This window comes from Rhynchophorus ferrugineus, unplaced genomic scaffold, assembly GCF_030347505.1.
Source record: "Rhynchophorus ferrugineus isolate W39M unplaced genomic scaffold, kcgeb_rfMv2 rfM6, whole genome shotgun sequence".
In the NCBI taxonomy this organism is placed as follows: domain Eukaryota; kingdom Metazoa; phylum Arthropoda; class Insecta; order Coleoptera; family Curculionidae; genus Rhynchophorus; species Rhynchophorus ferrugineus.
In genome coordinates, this window is record NW_027472585.1 from 11,222,171 (window position 1) to 11,248,392 (window position 26,222).

General features: G+C 32.2%; 1 protein-coding gene across 6 annotated transcripts in view; it reads left to right on the forward strand.

The window, feature by feature from the left end:
• LOC143199159 (nephrin) overlaps nucleotides 1-26,222 on the forward strand; it is an 891,666-nt gene that overhangs the window by 639,085 nt on the left and 226,359 nt on the right. For all 6 annotated transcript variants that reach the window (XM_076408969.1, XM_076408968.1, XM_076408964.1 and 3 more), the window contains exon 3: nucleotides 150-307. In XM_076408969.1, the coding sequence (XP_076265084.1) occupies nucleotides 150-307 (158 nt within the window). The remainder of the gene's footprint in view (nucleotides 1-149; nucleotides 308-26,222) is intronic.

Consider the following 26,222-nt stretch of genomic DNA (forward strand, 5'->3'; position numbering starts at 1 on the left):
GTAATTAGATAAATGAATCAATATCAATACGAATTTTGTTCAAATAACAATTTGCTGTATGAGCGTTAAAGCCATCAACATCCGTTTTCCTTTGTAAGTAATGTGTCCGTCTCACGCTATAGTTTCATCATTATCCTTATCGATTTCAGGATGAAGGTGGAATACCCTACGGAAGCGGGCCAGGCTATTCTGCAGATCGACGACGTACATTTAGAAGACGAGGCGATTTACAAGTGCGAAATCACTTACATCGAGGTGAAGGAGAGCTGTCATGAAGTTGTGCAGATTGTGAACTTGACAACTTTGGGTAAGTACCGACAATTTTACAGTGACAAAGGAAATAGAAAACTGTATATAAATTTTATTCTCCATAAATTCATAACTAGCAATAATTAAAAATAATTATATTATTGAACATAAATTTACTTATACATAAGGATTCTGAATTAATTTTGACGGATATTATATTAAATTTATATGAATAGGAACATATTTTATATAGATTTATCATATCGCCACGTTAAAATTCAACAAAATATCTTTTTTTTGGTCCAAAGCATATTTTAGCAAGTCATACAAACAAATGCGTGAATAGCACCTTGTTGCATTTTTTGTTGGAACTGCAATTCCTCAAATATTTAATTGATCGTCACTTATTTTTTGATTATATGGAAGTCACCCCTATTAAAATATCAAAATCCGTACTTGAATAACACTTTATAACCCGTTTTATATTTTCTAATGTACAGAAATTCATGTTGGTTACACATCAGAAATGTTTTATTTATAAATCTTTTTATAACTTTTGTATTGATAAATTTAATATATTACTTCTCACTTTCGGTATATTAATGAGAATTAAATTCAGAAGCCCTACCCTAATTATTTATAAAGGATTTGCTGTTTATGACTTACTAATTAATCGTTTTCCTAATCCTGACATTCATTTCTATCTCTTGTATTCCTTCTTCTTATATACCAAAATATTTAAATATATTTACATTTTCTATGTATTTTCTATTGATCTCTCAGTTGTTATTTATACATTATCAGCTCAAACATTTACACTTAGTATATAATTATTTGGTTTATATTATCCTGTCTTCATCCTGTATATTTTTGGAACTATTCTTATAATTTTATTATTTAAATCTTTGTTCTGATATTTTTACATGGTATTTATTATCTTACTATATCTAATGCCTTGTCCAAATGGTTTAATCAACTATACTTTTTCCACTCTTTATCTTACTCTTATACTAAATATATGATATTATATACTTCTTCCCTTTGGAATGAGGTTTTATTAGCGCAGATTACCATTAGAGTCTCTTTTATCTCCATGTTTGCATCTGTCTTTTAGCTGCGTTAAAATGTAATTTTATTCATATACATCAAAATAATTTAATTTTAAACAAGTCTTACAATAACTTAGATGTTTTATATATACTACTGATTTATAATGTTTCGTTAAGAAAATATCCATACAAATATGACTGTATTACATTCCATATTGACCGATCCGTTATCGAAGCCTCAGTCGTAACTTCCACCAACTTTTGACAGTTGCTTAACGAATGGCCATATCGGCGAACGTTTCGCGAAAACTACATTTCTCTGCTGTAAGTAAGAACGTGAACGTGTGTGTGTGCCGGCTCTGTATGCGATAAGAAATTCATCGATCTTTTCGGAACTTTGGGAAAGGAGTTTAAGTCCTCCGAGGCCCAATTCAATAACATACTAGATTTTGTTAGAGGTTGAATTGCGACAAAAGTTATATTTTATCATGTATGGAAATTTTTATAGCATTACGTATACTCCATTTATTATTTGGAAACGTGGATTCTGGTATCAAATAGGTTTTTACATCTGTATTTGTAATAGGTTATTCTTATTCTAATAACTCGTATGTGTAAGTGAATAAATTATTGTTTTCGGCACTATAAGTTTAATTTTATTTTCACTTTATGATATATCAATTAAAAGTTATATTCACTGTCCATTGCGTCATAAGGGCTTGTGCTTGTAGTGGAAAAATATACATAGAAAATACTCTATTTTTAAAATATAAGATACAGTTTGAATTTTAAAATGTCGTCCAAATTTTTTTGTGCTACATTATGTGCGTGTATTACAGGAAAGTGATTTTTTAGCGAAGAAACCATAAAATCTGTGTCGGACATAAAAATATTCTGTGGATATTCTGATAAATTATTCCACATTTTGAGATGGTTAGTCTTGTCCATAAGTTTGTTTTGTCATTATGCGAGGGTGCCTTAATTCAATAACCAGTTTTTTCCTATTTTTTTTTTTTGAACTCAAGAATTTCTACAAGCTCCTTAGCATATCAGTTAATTTATTTACATTTATATTCAAATTTATTGTATTGCCTTTATATTCTAATTTACTTTAAATACGCGTTTAAATTTGGAAAAATTGAGCAGTTACTAAAACTATCAGTATAGATCTGACACGTTTTCGTTTTAAAACTTAATATATCCCGTTAAGTTCTTCTTAAACTTGTATAACAATTAGAGAATTTTCATAAAATATTCTCGTACTTTAATACTTTGCTATCCAACGCATTTCACAAGAAAGACGTATGTTATTTGTAATCCCAGCAGTATTTCTTACCCCAAGGTGTTCAGGTCATTAATAACAAGATTCAGTATATTTAGGACAGTGACCTGCTGTAGCAGCGTAACTGTGTCGACAACAAATTTATTCAAACTAAAAGTCGAATCGTTTCCGAAATTACTTTTCAGAATCTAATCTGGATTAACTTGAAAATGTATCAGATCAGTTAAAACAAAAACCTTGTCTACTTTCCCACGAAAGGATGGTCATGTTATCGATATTAAGGTCATATACAGAAATAACTTTCTATTTTATATTAAATAATTGTTTAATGATTAGATGTACATTCAACTCCCTGAGAGTAATCCTGACGGTATCCCTAATGTACTTCTCTTTAATTTTATTTTAAAAGATACTCATTGAAAAATATTTTCCTTATTTTACGTCACAGCTTTTTGCCATGATGCTGTGTTCTAAGAACGACTGGTCAGCGATCCAATAATCATTGACCAACTTTCGTACTTCTTCAGCATTTCGATATCGTTTGTCCTCCAAGCCATGCATCATCTGATCTGATCAATTCATGTAATGTACGTCTTCATCTTTAGTGCCATCCTCATTCGATTCTAGCACCTCGTAATGCTCTAAGTCTTACATATCCCCCCATATGCTCAGAAAGCCTTTAAGACCAAGAAGATTTCTCTTTAGTGTCGAGGTAGATGGCTATCAACTTGGAAATCCATGCTTGTTCATACTTCAGGTTAAAGCAGAATATCCACTTTTTATCGCCAATCACAATATGGCACAGAAAAATTTCCTTTCTAAACTCGGACACGATGAAATCTCAATATTGAAACGGTTGAAAATGGTATTATGAGCCAGTTCGTTTACGAGTTATTTCCTCTCTGCTGGATATATTTGATTGTTGATTGGAAACAGTTTGTTCATTATTTTCTAAGGTTTTGATAATATATATGCAATAGAAATACTCATCCCTCCTCTTTTATATTCAGAATATAGTCAATAGAATATTTATTTATATTAAAATTATTTCAGCTGAGTTTCAAGTTTTTGGATAAAGATAACAAAATGTCACAGAAGATCTAAATGCAAATGAATAAACCAAAGTACTGAAATTGATAGTAAGTGATTGTGAAGAAATCTTTGAAATCAGTTATTCCACCTTATCTACCATAGATTATTCCTTTTGTTTGTTTATTACGATTAAACCTGATAATGTAATTTTCTTCCACAGTGCATGTTCAATATTCAAATAGCTTAAGCAAGAAACTACTCTTTGAATATGCCAGTATTCTAATATAATTCATATATAAATTTGGTTGTAAACCAAATAAACGCTGACCTAAATGCCAAAAGATATTGTTCGGCTGCTTTCCTAGACATATCTCAGACTTTTGACAAAGTATGGCATACGGGCTTGCAGGTTAAACTAAAGAAACTTCTCCCTCATCCGGACTATCAGCTACTAAAATCGTATCTCACTGACAGACATTTTATTGTAAATCAAGGCGATGAACATACCGAACTAAATCCCATATATATAGGAGTTCCGCAAGGTAGTGTACTGGGTCCAGTACTGTATCTTCTGTATACGGCTGATCTGCCCACCACAAAAATAACTACTGTGGCAACATATGCAGACGATACAGCAATCTTAGCATCCCATGAAGATCCAGTCACAGCATCAATAAACCTACAAACCCACCTGGAGCAAATACAATTATGGCTGAAGACATGGCGCATTAAAGCCAATGAATCAAAATCCACGCATATAACGTTTACCCTGCGTAGAAGAACATGTCCACCAGTAAATATCAATCATCGTCAACTCCCCCAAGCAGAGCATGTTAAATATCTTGGTATGCATCTAGATCGACGCCTAACCTGGAAGAAGCACATACTCTCTAAACGGAAACAACTAGGACTAAAATTATATCAAATGTATTGGCTCATTGGGCGCAAATCCAAGTTATCATTAGATAACAAGGTATTGCTGTATGAGTCTATACTCAAGCCCATTTGGACATATGGAATTCAACTATGGGGTACCGCTAGCAAATCTAATATATCCATCATTCAACGATTCCAAAATAAGGCGTTGCGTGCCATTGTTGATGCTCCGTACTATATTTCAAATAAAGTGATACAACGCGATATTCCTCTAGAACCTATAACGAGTGTAATCCAACGTGTTTGTGTGAAGTACTTCGAAAGAGTGTCAGTGCATCCCAATATACTCGCTAATCAGCTAAATATGCGACGTGATAGTGAAGTGCGTAGACTAAAACGTTTAACACCACCTGATCTGATTACTGGACATATGTAGACTTTAGAATAAGCATTAGAATAAGACTAATTAATTAAGATAATATTTTATACAGAAGATTGCTTAATGAAGTGATTTTCTACATGCCATGTATATATAATATAAACAGAAGAAATACTTATTGCCAATAGGGCAGATTGTGGACTCACGAAGAGTAATAATAAAAAAATAAAATATAAATTTGGTACTAATTAATTAAAACGGCCATAGACAAAAGATCGCTGTTTCCTCTCTCCAGGCACTATCCCGCCAGAAACAGGGCCGTGTCTAGTCGAATCAGAAACAGATGAGCGACACACACAAAGCGCCGAACAATATTGAAATATTCGAACAAAATAACTTACGTGTAATTACAAGGGCACGGCTCAAAAGCGAGTAAATTGAAACGCGATTAATTCGGTTAGGGCGACGTGGTGGTTCAAAGCGTCAACGGTGCCGACGCGGGTCGCAGGCCGCAAGCGGAGCTATTCCGCGACAGGACGTATTAATAAGCCATCTCGGAGTTAAAATCCCCGACCCTTCTGCTCTAGAACGCGTTCCATATTCCGTCGGATCAATAAATACGTCGTGGGAGATAATTCGGAAAAAAATTGTCTTTTAAATTCACCAGCCTCTGAATTCGATAAGACATTCGCCTATAATTAATTAATTTTACTAGTTTGTAATTGTTGATATTCGTCGCAATGTGGTAACACCATACTATTACCAGTTCGTTATATACTATACATTACGAATGCCATCATCTACAGAGAAAGCCTATAAAACCATGAATATATCGCTTTGGTCTCAATGTGGATGAATCTCCTGGCCTCTCCATAACTTTTTGCGTTATTTTTGGTTTATTGACTTTTTATCGCCAATCATAATACGAAACAAAAAACTCTTCTTTCGTACCCGGAAAACAACAAATCACTACATAGTATAAAACAAAGTCGCCTTTTCTGTCCCTATATCCCTATGTGCGCTTAAATCTTTAAAACTACGCAACGGATTGTGATGCGGTTTTTTTCAATAGATAGAGTGATTCAAGAGGAAGGTTTATGCATAATATACTAAGGCAACATTGCTAATTTTAGAGGTTTCTAACGTGATGTCGTAAATTAACCTATTTTTTTAGGCTTATTTAGCAATTAGCAAAAACGCTGCCTAATCCTACGAGTTAGATCAAATTAATGTACTACAGTATTGTACACCATAAAAAGGTCTACAAAAAAGTCCGCGATGGTATATGTTTATCTTTTAGGGATAACCCGCATTAACCATTTTTATTGTTTACTTTTTACGTGAGAAAATGGCTTATTTACGAAGCTATTTTAACCAATACGGCATTAATCCTTATCGAATTAAGTACCTTAAATATAGTGTGCAATTAATATAGATCAGTATGGTTCCTTACAGCATGTAAATTAAACAAATATTTTCGGAGATATTACAAATTTAAAATTTGCGTTTAAAAATGTGTAATGTAATAAAAATTGTATGAATTTAGATATTCCAAAGATAGCAGGAAATCTTCATAGTAAGTATAGGGGAAGAGGAATTGTTTTACTCCAAATTTAATGCGTGCAGGCCAAGGGCAGTAATGAATGAACCAAAAATACTGGATCGATTTTAATCATGTTTTCATTGAGTGACATAGGCATATATATTTTATGCCCATGCAAAGTCGGAGCGGGCCACTATGTTTTTATAAACAACGTTCATATTTTTTCTGTAGTGTATTTAATTTAGTATCAGCATTGCACCCGTGCGAAGCCGGGGCGGGTCGCTAGTAGCTAATAATTCAAATTTTTAACATATACATTGTCTAATAAAAAAATGTCGCCGGAGTTTGTCTGTTACTTGTTTGCTCAGAGTTAATAGTAAGGAAATAAAATAAGATTGGGCGGAAATAAGCTTCAAAAAGTATTTGCTGCAATTATAAAATATTAAAGTTGTTCTATAAGCAGCCACATAGTAAGTCTGAATATCCATAATCACTTTAAATTTTTTTCACAAATTCTTAGACAACTCAACAGTTTTATTAACAGCTGTTTGTACTCTATTTACTGTTGATTTCTACTTGTAGCGAGTAATGTAGAATCACCGGCGAATGGAGTCATTGTTACTTATATTTACTTCAAATTTTAGATATATCATTGGCCCAGTACTCTAAATTGAATATAGTACTCTAAACTGGACGTTTGGAAATGTAGCATGTGATGATCAGGAAGTTGTATAAGCTGCTTCTATGTTTTTTTATCACTTTCTCCTACTCTACGATTTGTTGTTAAGGGCCCTCTAATTTATCTTCAGTAGTTTATCACTCACACAGTGGTCTTTGGTCTTGGAATATTGTTACATAGTGCTTTTTTATAGCAAATATTTCGCATTTTTATACACTTTTGTGAAATTGGAGCTTTTTCTGATATGCATGCTTTCAAAACGATGAAAAATGAACACATGGTCCTATTTTAATGAAGATACTGGGTGTACAAATATTCTTCTATGCAGCAAAATAAGATAACAGGCACGAGCACCAACAATAAGGCTTAGTAATGATAAAATCATCTGATTTTAAATTGCCTGCCCGCCATATTAAGCAGCCGAATTCGTTATGCTAATTTTTGAACATGAAGCTTCAAAATTACGAGAACAAAATCAACATTTATTACCCCCATTATAATGTTCTAGATATGGTTTTAGATTAACTCCGAACAATTTCTGAGCGGTACTAAAAATAAACAACATTGTAATATAATATAAAGATTACTTTCGGTTTGATGTATCTTTTTTCTCTCTGAAACTTTAGACGTTACCTCTTCATGTATTTATTTCGTATTTATTTTCGTATATATATATATATATATATATAAATAATATACATATCGTATAGGGGTTTTTTGTGCCTTGAAAAACAAAAAGTAAAATAACCGGAATGAGAAACAGAAGGATACAATCACGAAAATATATTTGACGGAATATATATTTGGGAATGTTGTTGTTTGTCTCCGTTTTTCGCGGTGTTTTCGGAATAATTCGGAGACTAAATTAATATTTATAAATAAATATCTGTTAGCCAACTGAAAAATAATGTTCGTCGTAGCTGGATGAAATTTTAAAAGCTGAAGAAATAAGTAATAATCTTTAAATAATATGTTCAATAAATATACGGCACAATTCGGATAGTCAGTTTTAAACAACCCATATGTTTTGTGTAACACTTTTTACTTGTAAATAGACGGGAATTTTCTTGACCCGGATATCTTCTTACCTTGCGAATGCGATCACTTAGTTATAAATAAGATTTGGTAGCAGGAAGCTATTTGAATAGTCTTCAAAGTGACGTGATAGCTACATAAGTCAAAATAGAAAAATTGTCGAATAAATTAAATATTACATTATATTGATATACTATTTGTAATCTTGAAGGAGGTGCTGTCTTGGACGGATCAGGCTAAACAAATTTTAGCTTGCTTAACCCTCTCATTGGATACATTGTCTGTTAATATAATGCGTTTGTTGTGAATTTCTTTAAAAAAATGCCACGTCTTTGAAGACCACCAAAAAATGTTGGTCAATATATACATAATTCAGAAATAATCCATAACTATCACTTAAATAGAACTACAGAAAAACACTTAACTGATGTATAATTTAAGAGACCAGGTTGCAACCACATGTGTAAATAAAATTTGAAACAAACACAATGAACGTCTTGAAGCTAATAGACTAAGGCAACAAGAGGCACGTAACGTTCGAATTTGACGAAGAAATAGACAAATCATCACACGCACAAGTCAAGTCATCGGAAATTCAGAAAAGATGCAAACATCATGCATTTAAAAACGAAGGTAATTCGTCAATTTTTTCTTGGCGTCAGGAATAATTTCAGTTCCATTATTAGTCAAGCCATCAGAGTCATTGAAAATAAAAATGATTAGCTGGAGCCACATTTTACTTGTTTTTTACGTGAAATTTTACGCTTCCAAATGACATTATTCAGAGTAACAAAAATCGTTCAAAAAGAGGATGGTCGTAATTTTGAACCAACCATCAAGGTTCAGGGTTCATGCCTACCGTTAAATTAGTTCTTTTTTCATGCATATGATGCATATTCTAAAACTTTTAAAAATCTACTGGGTCTATTTACGAGGAGCAACATTAGGAAGGCTCTTGCAAATTTATAATCAATTGGCACCGATGTTCAACCACATTTCCAATAGAATACAAGACGACAATTACTTCATTATATTATCATTAAACCAGAAAAAGCACCATACGGAAGGCATGTAGAAAGATACAATGTCGTAATTGCCAATGAAGTTGCCATTGCATTAGCTGGCAACACACTCACACGTCGAGATATATAACGTAAAGATAACACGGCGAATATGATTCAAGATAATTACCGTTATTACGATGCTCTGATTGAACAAAAAATATAGTGACTTATTTGTATCTTGTTTAACTATATATTGTTTAGTTATATAGTATTATGTTGTTATCGTTATATTGTCTTAATTATATTATTAATATATATATTATCATGTTATATATAAAAATAGTAATTTTGGTTAATACTTTTATTTAGAATAGAATTTTGTTGTTTGTCAAGGCAAAAATGAACTAAATCTCAGAGTTAATGCAGCAATATTGCGACGTTTTGCCGTCATCAATTCAAATAAATTTACTTCAGTGTTTTATTGAACGGGCTATATAGATTTCGTCACTCAAATACCTTAAATAGATAGGACTAATATTTGGATGTTGTTATTACTATCGATACACTGAGTAAGGGTTGGTAAACTCGAATGCAGCCTTGGTCTAAGCATACACGCTACATGCCGGATAGCCGTCCCGATAAATGTTCGGGATTCCGTCGGGCGTAACGACGCTGACCGACGCGGGCGGGCGTCGGGGGTGCTATCGACGTCCGTCACGACGCCCCCGACGTTTTGGGTCGACGTTACGCTCGATGGATGGCCGGAATTTTTTCGGAAAAGATTTATTGAGGCGGTCCCGGCCGCCTCTTAAATCATTTTAAGATATCGGTGACCGCCGTTGCCTTTTCTTTCACGACATTTTGCGATTTATTTTTGGCGCTTTTTCTACACGGTCACACTGGACTTGCTATTTATAACATGTACATATTTTTTACGCTGTAGGCGCAGATTTTTTATCAATTAACAACGAATGTTTAACCCAACTGATGTATTGACTCATTTTCAATATATTGTACGGATAAGTCACCGTTACGACAATTGATAGTTCAAACAGAACTATATATTTATGTCAAATACCTATTTTTTACACTGTAGGAGTAGTTTTTTAAACCAAAAGCATAAGTTAAGTTGGTGTATCAACAGATTTTCAAGTATAAGGTACTGTTAGAACAGTTAATCATTGGAGAAACTTTTATATTTATTTAATTTTTTCTTGTGAATGAAAAAATTTGTAAATCTAAATTTGTGTATCTGTAACTACTGAACCTAAATATTAAGTATTACTTATAAAATAACAAAATCATTGATCGCGGATAATATGATGAATGTAAACATACAGGTATTTTTGCAGTCTATATGATACTGAATCTTAATGTTAAGTTAGAAATGAGATGATGTTATTTTAGAAACGAAAAATCATGATGCTACTTTTGTTAAAATTCTCATTGAATACATGTCACAATAGAGTAATATAATGTTCACTGCATGAAGTTAGTTTGAATTATTTTTATTTACATTTAATATTTTAATTTTATTTAAACTATATTATATTTCAGCATTTTTATATTTTATAATATTAGTATTTATATAGAATTTTATTTTAATATTATTTTCAACATCATCTCTGTGTTTTATTTAATACAACAATAATAAATTTAATTGGTTAGTAGAGAATGAAATGCTTTCCTAGCAAGATATTTTCTTTACGGGTAATTCAAACTAACTTCATGCAGTGAACATTATATTACTCTATTGTGACATGTATTCAATGAGAATTTTAACAAAAGTAGCATCATGATTTTTCATTTCTAAAATAACATCATCTCATTTCTAACTTAATATTAAAATTCAGTATCATATAGACAATATATATGATACAATATATATATATATATATATATATATATATATATATATATATATATATATATATATATATATATATATATATATATATATATATATATATATATATATATATATATATATATAATTTTATTATGAAAATTGTAGATCGGATTTATACCCTGATTACACAATACTTTTGAGATTGAAGATACATTATAACCAAATAAGAGTGATTATAATTAAGTCACAAAAACTCAGAATCAGATCACAATCTATATCAGGTAAACAGAAATGGCGACATAACCAAACTGCAAATGCCTTTGTAAGACAATTCAAATGAAATAAGCAGTTTTGAAAAAGTGGTGCCAGTGTTTGCAATTGGGTGTACCATAGCAAACAATTTGCCATCTTCGTCTATTTCAGTTAATCACCTATATAATTCATATCACCAAAGTAATACATGTTAAATTTTATATTTAAAATGATCATAATTAGTACGTATATAGTAGTCACTTCCTTAATTTATTATTATATATCTCATATTTCATTTAAGTGCTTTTTAACATATTTAATGTATAATGGTGTAAAGTATTTAAATTTAGTTAAATGCAGATTTTTGTAATATGTATGAAAGAGTTTGGGAGTAGGTATAATATGAATACTGAATTATCGAGTAAACTTATTATCAGCTATATCTATTTTCCGACAATAGCGACATTCACATAATTACAGCTCCTCGCGTGCTAGTCGTCATTGGCTATGAATTATATGATTTTAATTTCCTTCGGTTATTAAAGGAAATTTTTAACAACTAAAATGAACAGAACGTCTCTATCTACATTAAATATGAACACAGTTAATTAATATTTCTCCAAGCTAATTTCCTATAACAATAATTATAGTCACTCATTGATTGTCGGCGAAGGAAACCTCCTCGCGTGCCTACTGATGCTCAAGGTATTTTGTCAGTCTGGATGACGTTAAGTGAGTTACGTAAGGTGACTGATTTGATCTGATCGAATGCTATTTTGAGCATTTCGACTAAATCACTGTACAAATCAAGAACGTTAGAACTTCCTGAACAGTGCACATCAACTTCCATATCGGAATTTTCTATAAAATAAATATTTAAGAATTGTCGATCTGAATTTGGTAGTGGTAACTGCGCACCTAGTACATAATACATTTTCTATTTGTCTCTACAATTGCTAAAAGTTTTGTTAACAATTTGAATACAAATACAAATACAAATTTGAATGTTATCACAAAAATGAATTTTTCCAAGGGACAGTATTTGGAAAGCATAATAATTCCATATAATCTAATAATATATACTATACTTATACTTCTCTTTTATTTTACATTCTTTTTACATCTCCCACAATTTTGATTCATTGAAAAAATATATTATTAGTATGTATTTACATGAATATTTGCTCATACACTTATTTGTAAAATCAGAATTGTGTTCACAATTAATAAATGTATGATGGACGATTTACTTAAACACGAGTTTTTTCGGCTTTTTAAAATTTTAGATCCACCAATGGGTAAAATATCTTAAACAGTCTTATTTTTTTAAACATAATTTTTAAATAACAATTTTTTCAGTTTTGTAATTTTCAGAAGACGTATTAATCTAATTATATGGAGATGTGTGTAAGAAAAGGATCATTCAATACATCCAATCTATATACTATTGGCAGTCCTTACTGATGTTTAGTTACTTGACTAGAGGTGGGGGGGTGTGGGAGTTCAACAAACGAATCGGCTGCCCTGCATTCCATACCAAATTAAATCGTCATATTTCACGGCTATCGTCTGCATAAAAAAATACAGGGAGCTAGATTACACTGATTACACAATACTTTTGAGATTGAAGATATATTATAGCCAAATAACAGTCATTATAATTAAGTCACATAAACTCAGAATATGATCAGATCGTAATCTATATCAGATAAACAGAAATGGCGACATAAGCAAACTGCAAATGCCTTTGTAGGAGAATTCAAACGAAATAAGAAGTCTTGAAAAAGTGGTGCCAGTGCTTGCAATTTGGGGTACCATAGCAAACAATTTCCCGAGTTCGTCTATTTCAGTTAATCACCTATATAATAATTAATTTTTAAATATAATTTTTAAGTAACAATTTTTTAGATAAACACTACAATTTTATACTTTTCAGAAAACATAATAGTCTAATTATATGCAGATGTGTGTAAAATTATATATTAATAATATACTTGGAGAGTGGATTATTATACAAAAGAATCATTCATTACATCCAATCTATATACTATTGTAAGAGCTTACTGATATTTAGTTACTTAACTGAAATTTTAGTTAGCTTGGTGATTCATTGAAAAGTTTGCATTTATCTTCAAGAACATTCGTTGATGAATTTATTAGCATAATTTAAAAGTTCTTCACAACTAATAAATGTATGATTGCCACTTTCTTTAAAACCGAGTTTTTTCAGTTATTTCATATTTTAGATCCGCTAATGGGTTAAATAACGTAAACTAAATTCTCCTTGGATCTTATTTTAATTCACTTGCAACTCTAGTCCAAATTAAGAAACGAGATCTATGAATATTTCAACGGTTATTTTGCCACCGTGATTCTGATTCGAGAACATTAATTAATTAGCGAGCAAGAAATTCTCGGCAGTCCGGATTCGGGAGCGAAAATAAAAACTAAAACGTTCAAGGGGGGGGGGACGAGAGGTGGTGGGAGTTCTACGAACGAATCGCCTGCCCTGCATTCCGTTCCAAATTAAATCGTCGTATTTCACGGCAATCGTCTACATAAAAAAAACACGGGGAGATAGCTCTATTATTTTTTCCCTCTGTTCGACAATTTTTCGACGCCGGTATTAATTGTGAAAACAAAAAAAATATTTTTATTGAAGCGGAGAACAAAAAACGCGCGGGGATAGCGTCGGTATCTTGGCACGGTGTTTTTTTATTTTAATGGCATTTATCTTTATCGACATTCGTTTGTTTTTTAATCAACACAACGTAAATTGTCGACAACAGGGTCCGCCCATGGAACAAAAGCGATTTATTGCTTGTTGGCTTTAAATACATATTTTGCGCCTCTCAAAAAATTATTCACGCATATAAACACGTACACTGACAAATTGGAACAGTATATATATATATATATATATATATATATATATATATATATATATATATATATATATATATATATATATATATATATATATATTAGATAGATAGATAGATAACGTTCGTTGACTGCATTATTTAATATTAATCACATCTGGAAGCAAGAATATGTTTTATCATCTGTCTATGGTAACCAATTCAGTTCAAAGGAATTGAACAGAAACTTAAGAGATTTAGAAAGGAACTAGAAGGTTAAAAAGCTTTTGTAAAATCAACTAATTATTATCTAACACTGCCTGCCATTTAAAAACTCTCCTTTGGAGAAACAACGACGTCACCCAGAGTTCTGTAAATATCATCTATATGAGGGATAAAATAAGGTTTTGATCCCCAATAATGTATCAGTTCAATTGATGCAACCACCTTGCATCAGAAGGAGTGACATCTGCCGCCAAATTAAGAACCCGGATCGATCAAGCCGCAGTAGGTTTTGCTTCTTTAAAACAGGCCTTGTAGAAGAGAGAAAATAGTACAATTTCAAGAAATTTGTCTATTACATCTTAATCTTAAAATTTGTCTCATTCTAATGCTTATTCTGCCAAGCCAGTTTAGTATTTGGAAGATTGGAAAATTCTACGTGTTTCTTCCTGAGATCGTGCTAGAAGCGCTCAGATCAAAGAATCGAAGTTAAATTTCATATACCCTGATTACAATGATCTGAATATAGATTTTAGAAACCTCCATCGCAAAATCGGCCTTTCCGATGGAAGATACAACGAACAAATCCGGAAAAAGCATGAATCAACGTTATGGAAAGCGATCATGGCCAACCGCTAACTGAGTGGGTGCTTCAAGTATCACACTTGTTTATCTTCAAGTAGACCCTTCTCATAAGTATTGACTATGAATTTATAATGATGGTGATGATCTAAGAATTATATACGTGCTTTGATGATTGACGATTTGGAGATTTGTGAGAGATGAGGAGATTTTAGAGATGGCTCAACATGACATGATGAAAGATAATATAATTCAGGCATCAAATCAGAAATTAGCTTGCCGTTAGCTTTACTACACCTTCCAGGGTTGTGTAGTCCAGGAAGTTATAACATAGAAGATTTTGGGGAATAAAATGAGGTCATAGAGTCAGCTGCCATTGCAAATATTTTTTCAGTGAAGGAAATTATATTTCTTAATACGTCTCTATATACATATAGCAATTTAAGTAAACCGCATTTGAAGAATATTTTTATTTATTCCACATTTACATGGAAAGATCAACATTGTTATAGAGAAATCAGGGAGATAAAATGGATAGTACAAATGATAATTAGTACATTAAAATATAATTGTACCTTTGTTGATGAAGTTTGGAAAAGAACTACATAATTTTGAGGTGGAAAGGATGTTTTCATTTCAATATGACCCCATTCTGACACCCGTCCTGGTGCGATGTTCACCTAAATTAACCTCACACCTTTCATCAATTATTCCTTTTTGCATTGTTCTTCGCAATACTATTTTTTGCCAACAAGTAAGCTTATATTTATTATTCCTATAGCTCTAGATTGATGCAGTCGATGCTATATATTATACAATATTGTTTTAGTGATATAATATGATATATTGAAACCACCAGACATATTACCTAGTTGTTTAATAATTTTATTTAAACCTATTAAAATATTTTCGGATTTTTCATTGCCTGATTTATACGCTTTTTAAAATAAGAGAAATGAGTCGGTGCTACATGCAGGGACGCTATATGAATTTAAATAAACCAAATAAAAAGATTTCCACTACACAACAATAGGAACCTCATATTTCGTCCTGAATACAAAATATTATTTCACTTCGAACCTAACAGTCCGAGCAAACATTTAAATTAATTAAACTATTTTTAAAGGCAAACTAAATCAAAAAGCATTTTAAACGCTTATCAAAATAATTATCTAAATTAATTAAACTATTTATAAACGCAAATTAAATTAAAAGATAATCTAAATGCTCGAATCGACCACATTTAACGATAATTTATGCACGGATGAATGGATATTTGTTTCAGATATGGTATGTACTTCTATCTATTCCCCCGGCAATAGGATCGATTCTTTAACCGCAAATTCGCAAAGATCAATCCTACCGTTACTGGCACTCAGACGGTACATGACATAACCGACGAAGCATTAAACCGATGCCGGGAAAATGGCATATGTGCCACGCCAGAGCCACAGTAGCGTCGTGTTTTAGTCGACCCAAGGACAAGGCGGATTCTCATGATATAAACCTAATAGAATATTGTCGTTTAAAACTAAATGTCAATGGAACGTCAAAGCGATGATTTTCTTTATGATTTTTGTTACACAATTGTTATACATTTTATTTATTTGTTAATACAAATCTATTTTTATAGTATACAAATAATTAATGTAAAACAAAATAATATAATATGAACTACTTTTATTAATATATTTAGTTTAAAAGTTAATTTTTGAGAGGAAATTTGAGCGATGATCGTGCCAAGATATTTTACTAAGAGTTTAACCACAATATAAAAATAAAATAAAAATATCACCACATTTACATTTTTAATAACTAAGGAATTTCAAGAAGTTTATCTATTACATCTTACATTAGATATACTTAGTGTAATCTGAATTTATAAATTAATTTATTACTATACTTTGTTGTGCTTACATCAATACACAAGCAAGACCAGTGTGGGAAAATAAATACAGTTTTCAGAAACATATTATAGAAACTGCTTGAAGAAATATATTTATTATTTTCACTCATATTCAGTTACCAACGATAAATGGCATTATCCTTCGGTACATCTGATTTCTTTTCTCTCGAATCTAACGTCTATTTGCTGGGTGCAAAAACTAATACTGACACTTCCTTGGCCAATTTCTGAGCTTAAGGAAGTATTTCAGGATGATGGTAGTAAGCCCACGTATCTTATAAGGTCATGAAACACTGTACAAAATAATTTTACTTGTTTTTTTTTAGTCAAACTTAAAAATATAGTATTTTATCATTAGTCAATTAAATAGCCAGACAATAAAACAGACAGTAAGACAGCTAGTCATACAGCAAAAAAAATTAGAAAAAAAGTGCAAAATCAATCAATTCTACACCAAGTTCTGCATTAAATTTTTTTTTATTATGAGATTATACTATCTATGGAAATACAAATATTATGTTAACAAATAATATATGATACACCATACATCTTTTTAGGTAAATAACAAATGGAAAAGATAAACCATTTGAATTACAATTTTTAATTATATGTTTATACGTCATTTATATAGCAAATAAATACCATTTTTCAAAAGTTAACGAGTCTCACATAAGTTATCAAATATAATATATAATTCTACTAGAAAGTTCTTCCATTTTCCTTATCAATTTTCAGTGCACGTGCTATTGCAAATATGTATTTTTTACACTCATTTAGCAACTAAAAAATTCGCTTATAATAAAGAGTACTATTATGTTAGGTAATAATGCGACAAATATTCAGTTGTGTTTAAAATATGTTATAAAAACTATTAACTATACGCACAATTAGTTGTATTTACTATATAAATTTAATAGTTAATACAAACTAGGAGACGGTGCATTTACTATATTTAAAATATTATACACTATTACAAATAACAATATTTCATACTAACCTACATATGTATAATGTATAGGGTTTGGTAATCCCAATGAAAGAGTATAATATATCACAGATATTTATTATATTTACACATAATATACTGTTCTATTTAAATAAAACTATATTCAAGTTTATAGTAGAACTATGTCTTCATATGAAAATATATATTCTGTCGTCAATCAATTTTTGAAAACAATTTTAAACAAACTACAGAAACATTAATGTTTGTACTAATATATCAGGTTATATACTTGAAACATAGTGACATTTCCACTTCAGTGAGTGCTGTCGGTAACAAATTTATATAACGTATATATTTAACTATCCACCTATTGTTTAAACATATTAAGATAATGTGCAATTTAAATAAAATCATACCGGAGAAACAATAATAATAACAAGCAAAACTATGTATCTCGGAATAACCTTTGATGAAAAGCTTCGCTGGAAAGAACTTGTTAAAAAGAAAAGGAACTAGCGTTGAAATATAGAAACTGGTTTTGGAACAAAATCACTATTATCAATATGTCTTATATTACTTTTGTACAAGCAATTATGAAAACCTATATGAACTTACGAAATTCAATTATAGGGATATTCCACGAAAACCTTAGGTTAAAGGTTAAATACTACCCTGAGACATTCAAGTGCCAACTGTCAGCCAGAAAATTAAGAGGAGGAGACTCATTCTTATGTTAAAATCCAGATATTGGATAACACCAAAACAGAACGTAAACTATTTGATCTTCTGTAGTGTAGTGAGATGCATATAATAGAAAAAGCAGTGCTAATATATAAATATTACACTAAAAACTATGATAGATCCAGTACACATAACTAGATTTATCATTCCACTATATCAGGTCAATTGAAAAGTCCCCGGCCTGACACATAGATGGAGCTACTGAAATTAAATCCGTAAGTTTTTTAGTTAGCCCTAACCCTCAAAAGATGCATGCATAAATTTGACAGCTGTCGGATCATTAGTTTGTGAATTATAGCATTTTGAGTGAAGCAAGTTTTGTTATTGTGAAAAAAATGGATAAAAAGGAATTTTGCGTGTCGATAAAATATTGCTTTTTGAAAGGAAAAAATACAGTAGAACAGAAACTTGACTTGATGCCGAGTTTCCAGATACAGCCCCAGAAAAATTAACCATCAAGGATTGAAATGCTACATTTTGACGTTGTGAAATGAGCACCGAACGCAGTGGACGGTGAACGCAGTGGACGCCCAAAAGAGGTTGTTACCGACGAAAACTTTTAAAAAATCCACAAAATAACTTTAAATTACCGTAAATTGAATTTAATGAAATAGCAGACACTCTAAGGATATCCACTGAACCTGTACATCATATCATTCACGAATATTTGGGTATGAGAAAGCTCTGTGGAAGTGGGTGCCGCGCGAGCTCACTTTTAACCAAAAACAACGACGACTTGATGATTCGGAGCAATTTTTGAAGATGATCAAGAGAAATGAACCCGATTTTTTGCGTCGATATGTGACAATAGATGAAACATGGCTCCATCATTTCACTCCGAAGTCCAATCGACAGTCATCCAAGTGGACTGCACACCATGAACCCGCTCCAAAGCGTGGGAAAACGCAACAGTCGGCTGGCAAGGTTATGGCGTCTGTATTATTTTCATTGACTACCTTAAAAAAGGAAGAACCATCAACAGCAACTATTACTTAGCGGTCCAACCCTTTGAGGGGCGAAATGGCCGAAAAAACGGCCGCATTTGAAGAAAAAGAAAGTGCTGCTTGACGAAGACAATTCACCGTGTCACCAGTCAGTGAAAACAATGGCAAAAATCCATGAATTGGGCATCAAATTGCCTCCTCATCCCAGCAATAACTTCCTCTTCTCAGATATCAAAACAATGCCCGCTGGGACTAAATGTTCGTTAAACGAAGAGACGATCGCGATACTTAGACCTCTTTTGAAGCAAAGGCAAACAAATCGTATTACAAAAATGGTATCGAAAAGTTGGAAGGTCGCTAAAATCACTGCATCACCCTTGAAGGGAATTATGTTGAATAAAAAAAACCAATTTTGCCAAAAAAATGTGTTATACTCTGATAGGTCGAGGACTTTTCAATTAACCTGTTACGCACTCTATGTACTAATTTCTAGTTACGTCAAAAATGTTTCATAGTCGGTCACCTTTGAAACGAGCTACGGTATGACTTCATTGAATAAGCGCTGATAATATTGAACTAGAGTTTACTTATCCTAAACCCGGTATAAATTACTACTTATGGCTATGAAAAAAGGACAAACGTTTTAGTTATTTTATTTTAGTTTTCTAGTAATACAATAAATTCAAAACTTCGCTAAAGCATTGTTACATTTAAATTTTAAGCTCGTATTAATCTAAGTTATAAATGGAAATATTTTAAAACCGTACGAAAACTTTAATATACATATATATGCGAAATGGAATGATGAAAACCCATGGCCGATCCCGAGTTAACGGCGTTTTGAACGGAACAAGATGGCGTATGTAATTTGGGCCGGGGGTGCGCTTTTGCTTTTTCTATTAAAATGTTCACCCCGCGTGCACCATCGCGAAGATAAATGACCGGTAAACAATTTTATTACGTCGTCCACGTGTAAAATAAGGAAATATGTTTAAACGGTTCGAATAGATTAGCATAATTTCTGAAGCCTTCGACTCGACGGGTATATTAGCTGCATTTTCCATATAAAGTGATATTCGAGCAGGCCTTGGAAACATTCCCAGTTTTTCCGCCAAACTGGTTCATTAGAAACTTTTATTGCCCCATGGGCGGACTTCGATTCCAAATATCCCCTTTATATGTTAATATAATAGTCTTTCCGTTAAAAGTTCAAATATTCTTTGATATTCTATTAAAGATAAGGAATTTTTAATATTCGATTCTCATATTCCATTAATTTTATATTTCATAGATTGCACTATATTTATTTCTAGATATTCGTGTTAACAGTACACATGTTATGAAATATTTTTGAGTATCTTCGTTCAATTCTTTTATAGTGCTTCCAATAAAATAACTAATTATTAAAATGTATGAGGTATTTAAGTTACGGTTTATTTTAAATCTGACATACCAAATTCTTATATAAATAAAATAGAGAAGCAAAAAATACGTCATAAAATAAGTTTATTTTACATTATAGTACATTTAATGCATAATATTATCGAAATTACAATTAATTTTGCAGACACAATAATTTGTAGGTTAGGGTCGATTGATTATATTTACATTTAACTCGTCTCAACATCATCTATGAAGAAGAGTTATATGCTCTTTTTATGTATTAGTGTACCGTGGAGGCCTAACCGACCTAGTTAATAATTGCATATCCAAATAATGTATTTTATTTTCATTAGAGAACATATCTACCGTTTAAATTTTTAGTCATTGTTTCCTTCGTTCTTGTGTTTCTAACTTTTACCTTTTTCTATCAACTTTTGTTGCCTTTAACCTGTTTCTTTTTTATCTTTTTTTTATATTTTGATAAATTGTAGGGGCAGTACGCCAAAACAGCGTTTGTCGATTAACCTCTAATTATTATCATTAATGTTTTAAATGATTTTGCAGATATATAACAACAGTGTCCACCAGTACATTCAATGTCATCTATTAACTAGGTTTAACACGCTTGAAATTTAGCTTCTCAAATATTTTTGATATTGCATGAAGCAGCTAAATAGGCCTATAATTATTTGTCATATATATGCTTCAGTCTTAAACACTCAGGATCAATAGGATAATTGCTTTTCGTGGCAGTTGTTTCAAATATCTAGGAGAAATGTCATCTATTCCAGGTGCCTTTTTAGGATTGAGGTTATCAGTTTCCGTGGCAACTCCAATGGAGAAATTGGATTTAGATCTACATCGGGTTGATATAACCATAAAGGTCATGTGTTTTATGGGCTTTAGTAGCAGCTTTTTTCAAATTGAACCGAATGTTGAAAATAATTATAAACGTATGTATACTCTGAATAACTGAATGGTAACAGGAGAACGCTGATCAAAACACATGCAAGCACTTAATATTTTATATCATTGAAGAATATATTAGGTCACTTCACGCCTTTTTAAGATAATAAAAAAGCGTTTCCGTTCAAGTTTGATATCATTGTGGATTAATTGAAGGGAAAAACTTCGTTTCCTCTTTTTCGGTTCGTATCCATAATGGAACTTCAGCGGTCAGCCCAAAAATATCCTGAATAATTGACGGAGGGTTAAAAACAATTGTCCGGAGAGTGTTTACAATAGATATTACGGTACGGTTCGAAGTTCGGCCTCGTTTATTATTTATAAAACGCGCCTGTCACGAATAGGAAAATAAAGTTTCGGTTTTAGGTTTTTGGTGGGGCGGGCGGGAGAGTGGGATTTCGATGGGTCGACCGTGGCGTTCGCGTAAGAATTCATTACCTTAATGGAAATTTCGCCTCCCTGGCCAGGGATTAAAATTATTTAAATATTTAAGAGAATACTCGGCCGCTACACGCCGAATATCCGACATCATTGTACAATCGCCAGAGGATAATCTGCATTCCGAATTTATGCAAAGTATCGTCGGTGCATAAATTAGGATGTCTCGGGAAAAATCAGTTACGAGTTTCATAATTATGTTAAGGGAAAACGACGATCTTTAACAGCAAGAAAAACACTAGGGGTTTGTTAGAAATTCTGAATAATTATTAAAAAAATCATTTTAAAATATTCTAAAATTATTTGAGATGTCTATTTATTTTTTTCCAAGTCTTCTTTTTACCAACGAGGGTGAATATTCACCATGCGTTCACCTACAGCAAATTCAAAGGTTGGCAACGCTGGTGGATTGGTACCATGTGGTTTCCGGCTATAAAAGACCACCACGATGACGTCTCGTTCCCTTTTCTTCTCTCTACCCCCTTGTAACACTGCCATTTCTACAGCGCTACCGTACTTCCTTTACCTAACCTAATATCCTGTCAATTTTTCCGTCGACCACATGTATCATTCAATATCGAAATAAACAAGTATTTATTCAACCAGTGTTTTCTGTTCCCGTGCGAATTCCTTCCATAAAATAGTAATAAGTGTTCGGACAGATAATCGCATCAACAGCCACCCATTCTGACCGACCGACAAGACGAATATTTCTACAATTGGTGACCCCGACGTGATCGAAGTGTTTGACACGTGCATGGAAAGATAGCATGAGCAACGGAACCCATCAATATCACATGGTCGATGTTATCCCATGAGACTAGCCTGATGGACGAGACCCACAGAAGCTCATCATGCATAACATCAACAAGTTGACACCCTTACATCACGAAACGGGACACGTAAGGCACCATACTTACCATACCATACCATACCCACAAACAAATCGGAATGACCCGAGATGAACGACGTCCTACTACACTACAACTTCGATGGCAGGTGATTCCGCAAAACTCAGGTTGGGATCCCCATCTCATAAACAGTCCCTGGACGATTCACTGCGTGATTGCGGATGCACTCCTGAACCTGCACCACGTAGATGTATGTTCCACGGCAGCTCCACTAGAAGGGGAGTGATGTAGCAACCGCTACGATCCTTTAGGCTACCACGCATTCACCTACAGCAAGTTCAAAGGTTGGCAACCCTTGTCTTGTTATTATTATAATACTTGAATCGATAGAGCAAACTGGAACTATTTTGATTGGCTCTTACAGTACCAAAATTGTAAAATATATTTAAATGTTCAGTAGCTTGCCTTGGATTTTCGGCATTATCAAAGACAAACTGTAAAATCTAACATATTTTCTTTTTGCTGGTGTCCACATTTGACTCTGTTGCAAACAAAACTTATTCTAATAACTGACCGTTCGCAAAACTGGCAAATAAACGTTTAGGTCAATTTTTTATAGCAATTTGTTGGAAAACTTATGGATTTATTCTAGTTAGATTTAATGTTACTGATGGTGGATTATATAGGTGACCAAATATTAACTTATCTATATTTCAAAAAGCATTTATTTGTACATGAAGTCGTGTTATCATAATAGGTAGTTACCGGACAGGTAAGACGGGTTAATGAATTTATTCTTATTTAAAAAAAAATTCACATTCTTGATAATTCTAATATTTTATATATATATATGAGTTAAATTAAAAATAATTATGGAGTAGTTAAATACAACTCAGATTTTTCACGAATTACTTTATAGCTTATTGCTTTTCAAACTTAACAACCTTACTGTGGTAAATAGTATGCAAGGATTTGATTAATTTACTTGCTACATAAACTTACAAAGGCAGCAAGCATCACTACATAGTATAAAACAAAGTCGCCTTTTCTGTCCCTATATCCCTATGTGCGCTTAAATCTTTAAAACTACGCAACGGATTTTGATGCGGTTTTTTTCAGTAGATAGAGTGATTCAAGAGGAAGGTTTATATGTATAATACATGCATAATATACTAAGGCAACATTGCTAATTTTAGAGGTTTCTAACGTGATGTCGTAAATTAACCTATTTTTTTAGGCTTATTTAGCAATTAGCAAAAACGCTGCCTAACCCTACGAGTTAGAGTTATTAATGTACTACAGTATTGTACACCATAAAAAGGTCTACAAAAAAGTCCGCGATAGTATATGTTTATCTTTTAGGGATAACCCACATTAACCATTTTTATTGTTTACTTTTTACGTGAAAAAATGGCTTATTTGCGAAGCTATTTTAAGCAATACGGCATTAATCCTTATCGAATTAAGTACCTTAAATACAGTGTGCAATTAATATAGATCAATATGGTTCCTTACAGCATGTAAATTAAACAAATATTTTCGGAGATATTACAAATTTAAAATTTGCGTTTAAAAATGTGTAATGTAATAAAAATTGTATGAATTTAGATATTCCAAAGATAGCAGGAAATCTTCATAGTAAGTATAGGGGAAGAGGAATTGTTTTACTCCAAATTTAATGCGTGCAGGCCAAGGGCAGTAATGAATGAACCAAAAATACTGGATCGATTTTAATCATGTTTTCATTGAGTGACATAGGCATATATATTTTATGCCCGTGCAAAGTCGGAGCGGGCCGCTATGTTTTTATATACAAAGTTCATATTTTTTCTGTAGTGTATTTAATTTAGTATCAGCATTGCACCCGTGCGAAGCCGGGGCGGGTCGCTAGTTTAGAATAAAATAGGTATATCCCGCTTTGTGCCCCAATTGATTTGTACTCGTTTGTCATCAGTGTGTTAAATCTAACTGCGACTATCTGTTAATTATTTACTAACAGAACAATGACTACTTTATGTTGCTTTCAGTTGTAATGGCCTATTAACGTTGAAATGTTAATTAGTTCCAAATATGGTGGTTCAATGCATGGTTTAATGTCTGTGTTTTTTATATACGCACATTAGTTGAACTAACTATACACTAAGCTCTGCTGCATTCTCTGCAGCGCATGATAATCCTGCGGACACCTTACTTTGGTCTCGAGCAGTTTCTTGGGATACCATATTTTAGATATGAAATTTTCTTAAAAAGGTTCTTTCAGGTTCAAAATATGTTTTGAAATAAGCGCGTTATTTATACATTGGCATTTATGCATAATGCATTCCCGGCCAGCATATATGACATCCACCTATTATTCGACAAACCTAACATGACATATATTTTTGAGTAATTAATTCACCACTAACTTCTCAATTAAGTAAAATTTAATTACTTTATTATTTTGCTGAAAACAGAGTTATTTCAAATGTTCTCCAAAAGTTTTATTCAAAACGTAATATTGATTGTAATGATATTTTTTATAATAAGTTTTCATTAATATTTGCATTAAGATTAAATTTAAGAAAAAATATACGCAAATTCGTCGTAAGAAATATTACAGTTCCGGCATTACGGCGGTCAAAGAGGTTAAGCGCTCGGTCTAACCACAATCTCGTATTAATTTAGTAAATTTGGGTCGTTAAAGGATTTATTGCTTTGCCAGCATCTCCGCAGTATTTTAACGGTCTTGGATTATGGCAGGAAACTAGTTCGATGACGTTGTAAATAATAAATTATTGGCTTAATGAGGGGGTAGGACGTGCCATTGATTATTAAAAAGAGAGTTCCGTGATGTTACACTTCATTAACTCATGTTATACGGAAATAAATTCACTATCGTTGATGTCGAATAATTAATGATTTAATGATAATATTGGAATGTAATGAAATTTAGAACGTTGACCTAGTTGATCTACCTACTTTAATGAAATGAATGTTACGTCCATTTTCGTATTATAATTTCATCATCTACCCCTAGAAAACGCTAAGAGTATATATTTCTCAATCAAAACTCAGTTAGTGCCACAGTACACAGTACAAAATAAATAAAAACCCTTTTCAGATAGGAACAGTAGCCAGGATATCCAGTACATGCATACATAAATAGTGCCTTTT